At 33.3% G+C, this 9,240-nt stretch overlaps 2 protein-coding genes across 4 annotated transcripts; one reads left to right on the top strand and one right to left on the bottom strand.

The window, feature by feature from the left end:
- The first annotated feature begins 914 nt into the window (after positions 1–914).
- On the top strand, positions 915–7,622 carry LOC107852600 (U6 snRNA phosphodiesterase 1-like). Of its 3 annotated transcripts, XR_007053109.1 has the most exons (5): positions 919–1,171; positions 1,262–1,358; positions 4,328–4,393; positions 4,501–4,892; positions 7,294–7,622. XR_007053109.1 is itself a non-coding variant. In XM_016697631.2 (4 exons), exons 1-4 carry the CDS (start codon positions 1,071–1,073, stop codon positions 4,699–4,701), a joined length of 465 nt encoding a protein of 154 aa, XP_016553117.2. In that variant the 5' UTR covers positions 919–1,070; the 3' UTR covers positions 4,702–5,114. The 3 variants fall into 3 exon arrangements, 2 of the variants coding, with proteins under 2 accessions (XP_047264402.1, XP_016553117.2); XM_016697631.2 differs by lacking the exon at positions 7,294–7,622 and having other exon boundaries at positions 4,501–5,114; XM_047408446.1 differs by lacking the exons at positions 4,328–4,393; positions 7,294–7,622 and having other exon boundaries at positions 915–1,171; positions 4,501–5,114.
- Positions 5,379–7,008, bottom strand: LOC107852599 (transcription factor MYB15). Its single transcript, XM_016697630.2, has 3 exons — positions 6,518–7,008; positions 6,205–6,334; positions 5,379–5,954 (listed from the first exon to the last, which is right to left on the bottom strand). The coding sequence occupies exons 1-3, from the start codon at positions 6,657–6,659 to the stop codon at positions 5,525–5,527; spliced, it is 702 nt and encodes a 233-aa protein (XP_016553116.1). The 5' UTR covers positions 6,660–7,008; the 3' UTR covers positions 5,379–5,524.
- Positions 7,623–9,240: the final 1,618 nt, after the last annotated feature.

Consider the following 9,240-nt stretch of genomic DNA (forward strand, 5'->3'; position numbering starts at 1 on the left):
TAAAATCCGGCCACCATCTTCAAAATCCGACCAAGACAACCACTAAATCACCACTGAAACACCATTAACAGCCTCACTCCCATTTTCACTGTCAGAGCTTCGCTGGGAAAGCTCACCTGAGCTCCAGCGAAGCAGACACATATTGGTTCCATCCAAACACACCAAGATATATACCACAAAAAAACCTGTTCCCACCATGGCTCTTTCGAGAACTTACAGCTCCAAACACAGAAATTTCTAACTAACAACCCACCATTTCTTTCAATTATCATCACTTTCAATTAAATTCGAATCACCCGAATCAATTCAAGCCAAACACCACAAATTAGGTAATTCCAATACCTCATTAGCCAATTATCCACACAATTCACATGGAATAAATGTCCACAATCGAAAAATTTCCTTATAAAATTATCATCCTTAAATCACTTGCAAACAAATCGCACAATGTTGTTCCTTTTGGGACCATGACAATTGTGGCGGCGACGGTGACAATGGTGGAGGTGATTAAGAATTTCTCCATCTTTTCTTGGCAATTCGTAACCTGTACTTGTTTAATACTTAATCTATAACAGTGAAAGAATAAACTAAGTTTAAATGGGAAGGAAAATCTCAATTTAAGAAAATGGGAAGAAATAATGTCAATTGCCATTTTGATGCATTTCATGAAAAGGAAAATTAATTTTTTCTTCTTTTTTAATTAATTTTTCTTTTAAAAAGTCGGATGTTGGGTTTGGACGCGCCTTTTATGCCTGCATTCACGCTCCCATGTGGTTTATGCTACATAGAATGCCATGTCAAAAAAAGAGTTTAAAATATTCATTTTTATTGAGTTAAAGGGTTCATATGACAAATATGTAAGTAGAAGTATCTATATTACAAAACAGACATATTACAAGAGTCCACCGAATCATTTTGACTTTTAAAAAGAGGAGTTGAAATGAAAAAAAGGACTAAAGTATACATTTTTTTTAACTTAAATGCTAGGATTAGTATTTATTTTGTGGACCCATTAAGGCTATCATTTTCTCAATTTTAAAACACTTTTATCTAAATATAACATAGAATCTATGAGAAGTATTTTGGAAGTGTGGACGCGACTATCTGATGAGTCAGTGACCGTACTTGATCGAGGGAGAGCAAAACAATACGGTGTCTCAGAGGAGGTGAGGTGACAACAGTGATATGCATGCTCTCTCTGATTTTGTTTTGGGCAAAACCTGTGGTGTCTTTGGTAACCGTTGTTTATTAATGGAGATAGGTATTTGATAGATTTTAACAAATGGGAGATATTTGTTAATGATGATTCAACTCGCTCATTCATGTCGTTGGAAGTTGTAGCAGGAGGCTTAGCTCAGGTATGCAAAATGCCATTTCTTTTGTACTTTTTGTAAACATGGTTTGCTGTTTTGGATTGTCTCCATTTTTAGTTGAGTCATAAGTATGTTCCTTGTTTAGAAGTGTTTTGTTGGTACATCTTTAAGGTCCCTTAATATAAGATAGATATCAGGGCACATACTTGTGTGTGCCAAATTCAAGTTTACGAGATTTAAAAGTTAATGGAATGTAATTTAAGTTGAGAAAAAGAGAATATGAGACAGTTGGGTGAAAAAGGAATGTGTAGATGGAAAAATCTACCCTAGGAACCAGTATAACCCTTCTCTTTCCTTCTTAGTGAGCTGGTTATGACGGTGTCTCAAAGAAAGAGGTTACAACAGGCTTGTCCCTAGGGCGTTGGCTTAGTGGTAAGAGCGCTGCTTGTGATGTGTAGGTTACATGCACGTCACAGGCTCGAACCTTGCTACAGACAAAAGCTTGGTGTTTAAGTGCAGAAGGGTAGAGGGGAGGATGCATTATTTATCAGGTTTTGAACTATGCGCCAGTGACCTTCGGGAATTTCTTGGCTATCCCAAAATAAAGAATAGAACTACAACAAGATTCACAATTTGAGTAGGATCAAATCTTCCTATCCCATATTTAATGGTGGTAGATAAACATTCCACGTGGTCGTGGTGTGTGTGGAATTATATGGCCTCTTATGATGTCTTTCATTTTCGAGAGAGATATATCAATGGGAATGGAAGCTGCCTCTATGGTCAACCGTAAGGACTGGAATGTGTTGAATTGGTAGGTTTATGTGTAGTATCAATCAGGTGATGGGATGCACACCCATTAAAAAGTAAAAAAAAAATAAAGAAATTAATTTGCTGGTCAGCACTTGTTTTGATAACAAGTTGTCAGCACTTGTTTTGATAAGAAGTTGTCATAACTTCTTTTGATAACAAGTTTTCATAACATGTTTTAGTAACAAGTTGGAAGATGCAAATTGCATCAGCAACTTGCAACGTCCGAGGAGCATTTTGATTGGTTGAAAAGGATGACCCTTTTCTATAAATAAGGGGCCTCAACTCCTCATTCTAACACACTGTTGGGGGTCTGGCCATAGCCTCTGGCATAAATGCAAGGTAAGGCTACATACAATAGACCGTTGTGGTCGGGCCCTTCCCCGGATCTTGCGCACAGCGGGAGCTTTAGTGCATCCGGATGCCCTTTTTAACCATATCACGGTGCTACGTTATTATTCGGTTGTTATTACCGCAGTCTGCAAATATTATTTCTCTAGCGGGGTTTATCCCCAACATCAAGTTGATATTCTTGGCGAGTCTAGGGAATTATAAACTAGAAGTATAATCGTACAACTTAAAGAAGGTTATCTTCCTCTGTCTGGGAAGTTGGATAGTAGTTGCTGCTTATGTGTATTGTCCAATCCTCTTCTTCCCACTACCACAGTCATCTATTATAGCATCTGTGTATGGTATCTTTTTTCTCGCAGGGCCGCTATATCCATAAGTTTTTCTTTACCAGCAGGGTTCAAGTAGATTTTGTAAGAATGTACACAACTGATATTACTTGTCGTGTTCACAAACATTGAAAACTGAAACTAAAATAACATGTTTGAAAAAATTAGCCCATGTGAAAATTTCAAAAGTAGACTATTTTTTTTTTGGAGAAGGGTAACAGTTAGAAGTCTATGGGAATATTAACACCTAGAATTCCAGAATATGACAAAATACTATATTAAATCTCAGCTCAAACTCATTGAAGCTTTAAGGCTAAATATCCTATACATTTAGGAACGTGTTTGACGTGATTCCAGAGGAATTGGAATTGAAAATATATTGATTGAAAATATATTGATTCAACAAGAAGTGCCCATCAAGGAAAACAATAAAGAAGTAAAGGTCATCCATCATTCATAAGATTTAGTTGAGCTAAGGCATGCATAATACTTTTGTCGAATAAAGCTATTCAAAACAATAATATGCAATATGGAAAGCAAAATCAAGAGACTATACTGGTGTCAAATTGCAATCTGATTAACCAAAGTTTCTTTTAACAGTAGAGATTGAGGAAAGAAACGGATGATGTCTTAATGGCAGACAAATATAATTGGCAGGCTAACAAGTTTAGGGAGGAGGATAACAAGTGGTTGATGTCTTTAGCAACCCAAGGATATGACCTAGTGCCTAATAGTTAATGAGTGGGGAAGAATCATCAGGTCTTAGGTTCAAATCTCCACGAAGATAAAACACTAGGTAATTTCTTCCCATTGGCCCAAGACTTGGTGGACAAAGTTACTTGGTACTTATGTTGGTAGGAGGTAGAAAGAATTAGTTGAGGTTCGTGCAAGCTGGCACAAACATCACCGTCACAAATAATAGATTAATATCTTTATGAAAGTCACTATAATAGGCTATTAACTTTGTTACCATAAAAAAACATTAATTTTTGTGATCTTATGTTAGACTTTAACCAAAACAATGTCAAATCTGAAGTGGGATTGAATGCCAGGTTTTGAAGTGAATGGATAAATTAAACATTATATTGAACTAGGGGTTTCTGCTGAAGGCTGAAGCTAATGGCAGCAGCAGCACAGGGCATGCCTGGCTCTGCGCACTGAAAAGAATCTCCTTGTGCAAGCATTATCTATTTCCTTACAATTCAAAGCAGCATTGTGGGGTCTTTAAAGGTTTTGGTGGTTCCTATTGTTGATTTTTACTCTTAGGTGTGTCCCCAGTTATTGTCTGCTGTAATTTGATCAACTAATGCGCTACAGAGGTCAATTAAAGTTCATCTTTCGTACGTGTACCAATTGTGGAACAATGAGTTTGAACTTAGCTCTCTACTACTATTTTTCTCTCTGGCCTCATTCATTTTAGTTTAGATAAAAGATGATTGTTCTTCCTTGTCCTCCTGTGTCTTGCCAATATAATTCTTTTATCTTTGAGCTAAAGGAGGAATCTTACTTGTATTTTGGGTGCCTCAGATAAGAATGCAAATCCAAGCTGTTAATGAAGTCTACAAACTTCACAACCTTCCGGAATTTTACAAGGTTGACCACATAGACGATGTTTAATTTGCTTCAAGTTTCACTTTTAGTCGGTGTAACGATGTTTCTACTTCAAGTGAAAAATTTCATTTACTTGGACTTGGTGGCAGGATCCACGTCCTCACGTCTCATTAGCTTGGACATTGGGGGACATCAGGGACACCCTGAAAAGAATGGTGGAAGAAGAGATGAAGAAATACAAAGCGGGTTTGAGTTCCCAACAGAAATGTATTTTCACAAGCAAATTCAATGGCATTTTGTGCAAAATAGGCAACAAGATGCATGAAATCTGCAAGTTTCAAGAAGAATAGCAGTTATTTGTTGATTCCTAATTAACTTTCTCAGTTCAAACCACTATGCAACTCCCAGAAGGATAAAAGTCGACTGAAGCAAGAGAAAGGCTCACTCTGTTCTGGAATCTCTACCCAATATTTGCTGAAAGAAGATAACAATTGATGACCGCATATTCCCAGCATATCAATGATGTAGTACCTAACAAAAGGTTCGACTCGTCTAATTTTTTAGAGTTTTAGATTCATTATTTAAGAAAAACGTATGTGATGATGAGCCCTTAAAATGCTATTCCTGCTCTAATAGATGCATAATTGGACAAGCTTTAAGCTATATGAACTGACCTATATCACTATTTATGGAAAGGTGAAATAACACTTTCGTCTTACCTTTAAATAATAGTACCTGGAATATCAGTAATTTCCTTCGCCAATTGGTCTATGTTACTCAAATTTTCCCACAAAAAAGAATATAATCTTTGCTAACCTTCCATATCATATGGTATTCGATACAATCTCTTATTGCCCCATGTATTCCACCGAATGCATGATTGACTGATTGGTACCTCTATTCTTTATTTAGGGTGTCGACTCTTTTGCCGCAGTTTGTTTTCCTCCCTCTTTTTTTATTTTTTTAATAAATAAATTAATACAGATGTAGCAGTTATAGGTTGGGGAAAAACACACTGAGACGTGCGTGATAGTAATACGAACTTAATGAATTTAGACTTGGCAAGTTTTAATACAGATGCTGGATTATTGCTTTGTGAAAAAGAAAAGAAAGATACATGCTAGGACCTGCGCATGGGTTCTAACTTGTAACATGTTTTAGAAAGTCTGTCTTTCAGAAATTTCCAAGTACATCAAACCAGAATGAGTTCATATCGAATTGATCGAAGGTGCTAAAGGTAGAACCACCGGGAATGAAACATGGCTGAATATTTGTGTTTTCCCCTTCGGAAACTTGTTGATCGACAAGAAGTGAGAAATTCGTGAACTGATCCGTCATTTGGTTTTCTTTACATGTAATAGTGCTGCTGCAGGGTGAACAAACATCTGGTGATAATGAACTGCTGCTGTTGATCGTTTCAAGCACAAGTCTTCCTTGAGTACTATTTTCCTTCTCATTTTCTTGGGTTTGTTTGTGGCCTTTCCTAGTCTTCAGTTGGGCATCATAATTTTTCAGTCCAAGATGCTTCTTTAAGTGTGTGTGGAAGAAGTTTTTAACTTCGGTGTCTGTTCTTCCTGGCAATTTTGTTGCTATGGCTGACCATCTGCATAGGAGTACATAATTTATTCATTTAGGAGCAGGACTTTAGAGGAACCTATGTTACAAACTTTATTTTTCAGAACTCCAAGCCTAGCTAGCTAATTGATCAATAGGATTGGAAAGCAGTGAAGAAAGACTTAACTTTTGTTCCTTTTGACAACTAGGAACAGTAATTTTAATCACAGGGCACTAAACTAACCACAAAGATTTATAAAAAGCTCTGTTGTGTGAGGGCAAAACAGGTTAATTGTCACCTGCTTCGAAGTTTCTGATATGTTTTGATCACTGTTTCGACTTCTTCCATGGTAAAAGGTCCTCTCTTAACATCAGGGTGGAGATAGTTCATCCATCTAAGTCTGCAACTTTTCCCCGTACGTGAAAGCCCTGCAACCACGCACGACCAAAGTTCAGGAGATTTAGAAAACATGAATTACCCAAAAGAGTTGCATATATTGTTCTATGAAAGTAGAAACTTATCTCAGAAAGCATTACTAGAAAGTATTAAATGAAAGTGATGCATTTGAAATCTGAAATATCAACACAGTAGTATGGTTTTAGTGAGGGGACCTGCAAATTTGGGCATCTGTCTCCAATTCCAGATGCCATATCTCATGATATAAGTTCTCAGTTTTTGGTCTTCCTCTGGAGACCATGCCCCCTTCTTTATTGTAGTACCTTTCTGCTGTTGTTGTTGTGGTACTCTTAGCATGATTAATGCAGATAAACAGAATTGATTTTGAAGTTCAATGTCACCCACTTCAGTACTTGGATTGTTTGAGAAAAGAAATTATAGTTTATACAGTTATTTTTTCCATCCATTGTATATGGATTAGTTCTTTAATCAATACCTTGTTTCCAAGAAAGAGAGAAACTTTTCACAGCGACTTCATTGTTTTGTCTCTTAGTCATTTTTAATTGTCTCATGTTTTTTTTTAGATCAATTCTTTGAAGGAGATTTTGACTTTCTTAAAGACTGATAAAGCGAGTAAGAGTAGGAATTTAAGAGCAACAATTTTTCATCATGTGTAATTGGGTTTCATGATTTAGTTTCTTGCACTTTTTTATTACAAAAAAATCCCAACTCCCTAAACATATTACGAAAATTCAACATATACACAGAATGCTATGTATATGTCGGCTATGTTATGTATATTAATAGGGAGAGAGAGTAAAGTCATTTAAAAAGTGAGAGAGAGTGTAATTACTTAGTATTTATGTTATTTATACGTATAATTTTGTAGCTTTCACTTATTTAATTGCATGTACTACATTACTGGCAATTGATGATTTTGAGATGATCGATAGATCAATAAGAGGTGACTTTTTATTCCGTTCTCCACCAGGTTCAATGTCCTAATTTGGATTGGCGCTGGAAACCACTTCGGGAGATAGGAGGCTCCTTACCGAAGACAATTTCACATTTGGGCCTTGAGTCCATGACATTTTATTAGGAAAAAATGAGTACTTATAATTCTATCACATACTTTGATTATAGTAAAGAGAAGTAACTAAGAAGTCCATGACATTTTATTAAGAAAAAATGAGTACTTATAATTACATCACATACTTTGATAATAGTAAAGAGAAGTAACTAAGAATGTGGCTGTAAAGGAGATAATACACAAAAGTATTTTGTATATTTTTTGGTGTTAAATATGCTATGTTATCTTTATAACAGTGTTTCACTAAGAGTAAAACAAGAATGTTGGAATTAATAACATATTAAATATTCTATATAAACTTGATAGAATAAATTTTTTGGCCATAGAAATTTGTTTCAAATGTAGCCGCAATAGTAAAAAAACTATTCGCGCTATAAATAAATAAAGGGACAATTATATGGCTTAGCAAATATAGACTTTTAATTATTTGTTTAGTCTAAATTTCAATTACTTTCAAATTATAGCTCTCTTTTGCCTATTAATTATCCTTAATTATAATATAATTTCTCTCATTTATTTTTTTTTTTCTATTTTCTATTACTCTTTTTTTTTCTTTTTTGATTTTTTTAATTATTTTTTCTTTTCCGTTTTTTCTTTTCTTTTTCTTTCCTTTTTTTTTTTTTTTTTTTTTTTTTTTTTTGTATTTTTCTCTCATTTTTTAGTTGTTGTATTTTATATTTTATATTTTATATTTATCTATATCATACTATATATTTTAAATAAATATATTATTTGTAGTTGAATAGTTTAACCGTGAATATGTACAATTTATTCTTTGTATTTGTATACAAAAAAGTATATGGATTAATTGTATTTATTTGGGTCTTAATTTTTTTCTATATTATAGAAGAGGTGGTTTCAACATGGTAGTTTTTTGTCTTTAAATTCATACTTAAGGGTATTAAAGTCATTACAATAAATTATAAGTTTAATTCAATTATTTTTTGTGCTTGATTTTGGAACCTCATCAAAAGTTTGAATAAAAGTTCATTTTTTTCTCTTTAATTACAAGCAATGTCATGTAAAAAACTTACTATAATGCCATCACACTTGACCTTGCATATATTTCCACACATGTGGGCCTTCTATCTTCCATTTATTTTTCAATCTTATTTTTTTTTTTATGTATAAAATTGTTTCAAATATATTTAAGTAAATTGATTAGTAGGATGATAATTTATTGTAGAAATTAATTATAATTGATGCAATTAAATAAATTTATTATTTATTTAATTTCATATCCAACATATAATTTACTTTCTTTTTTATTTGTTACTACAATTTCACCTAATTTAATTTTTTCCTAATATATTAATCGTGATTTTACTATATCACCTCTAATTAATTATTATGGTCATCTAAGTATCATGTCACTTAAATTGGAGTAGAAAAAGTTTTACACAATAATTAAAAATTTAAATTATTTAAAAAAATATAATCGACTATCAATGACACAAAACTTTGGACAAGGAAAGTAGCATATATTTTTTAAAAATTACATAAAAAATATTATAAATTACAATAATTAAAAACTTGAAATATCTAAAAATAATTTGATCTATTATATATTTTAAAAAAAAAATACTATAAATCACAATAATCAACAACTTGAAAATTTAAACGATATAAATATTTGATTGACTCTCGATCCCGGATGAATCTTAGGATGTATATGTAATCCATCTTTTTTTAAAACTTTTGTTTAAATATATCAAAATTGAAATTGCAAGTTCTAATACAGTACATCAAACAATGTATAAGAAATAATGTAAGCATAAACAATACCAATACTATTAATACAAACATTATTAATGCAAACATTATTAATACATTCTACCAACATTATTT

Source organism: Capsicum annuum, chromosome 3 (assembly GCF_002878395.1).
Source record: "Capsicum annuum cultivar UCD-10X-F1 chromosome 3, UCD10Xv1.1, whole genome shotgun sequence".
Classification (NCBI taxonomy): Eukaryota; Viridiplantae; Streptophyta; class Magnoliopsida; order Solanales; family Solanaceae; genus Capsicum; species Capsicum annuum.

Coding starts and splice junctions, on each gene's coding strand:
- LOC107852600 (XM_016697631.2), top strand. CDS start 1,071: ATGAGAAGTATTTTGGAAGTGTGGACGCGACTATCTGATGAGTCAGTG. Junction 1,172..1,261: donor GGTGTCTCAGAGGAGGTGAG/GTGACAACAGTG, acceptor TAATGGAGATAG/GTATTTGATAGATTTTAACA. Junction 1,359..4,327: donor TAGCAGGAGGCTTAGCTCAG/GTATGCAAAATG, acceptor TGGGTGCCTCAG/ATAAGAATGCAAATCCAAGC.
- LOC107852599 (XM_016697630.2), bottom strand. CDS start 6,659: ATGCTAAGAGTACCACAACAACAACAGCAGAAAGGTACTACAATAAAG. Junction 6,335..6,517: donor ACAGATGCCCAAATTTGCAG/GTCCCCTCACTA, acceptor GCGTGGTTGCAG/GGCTTTCACGTACGGGGAAA. Junction 5,955..6,204: donor TATCAGAAACTTCGAAGCAG/GTGACAATTAAC, acceptor ACTCCTATGCAG/ATGGTCAGCCATAGCAACAA.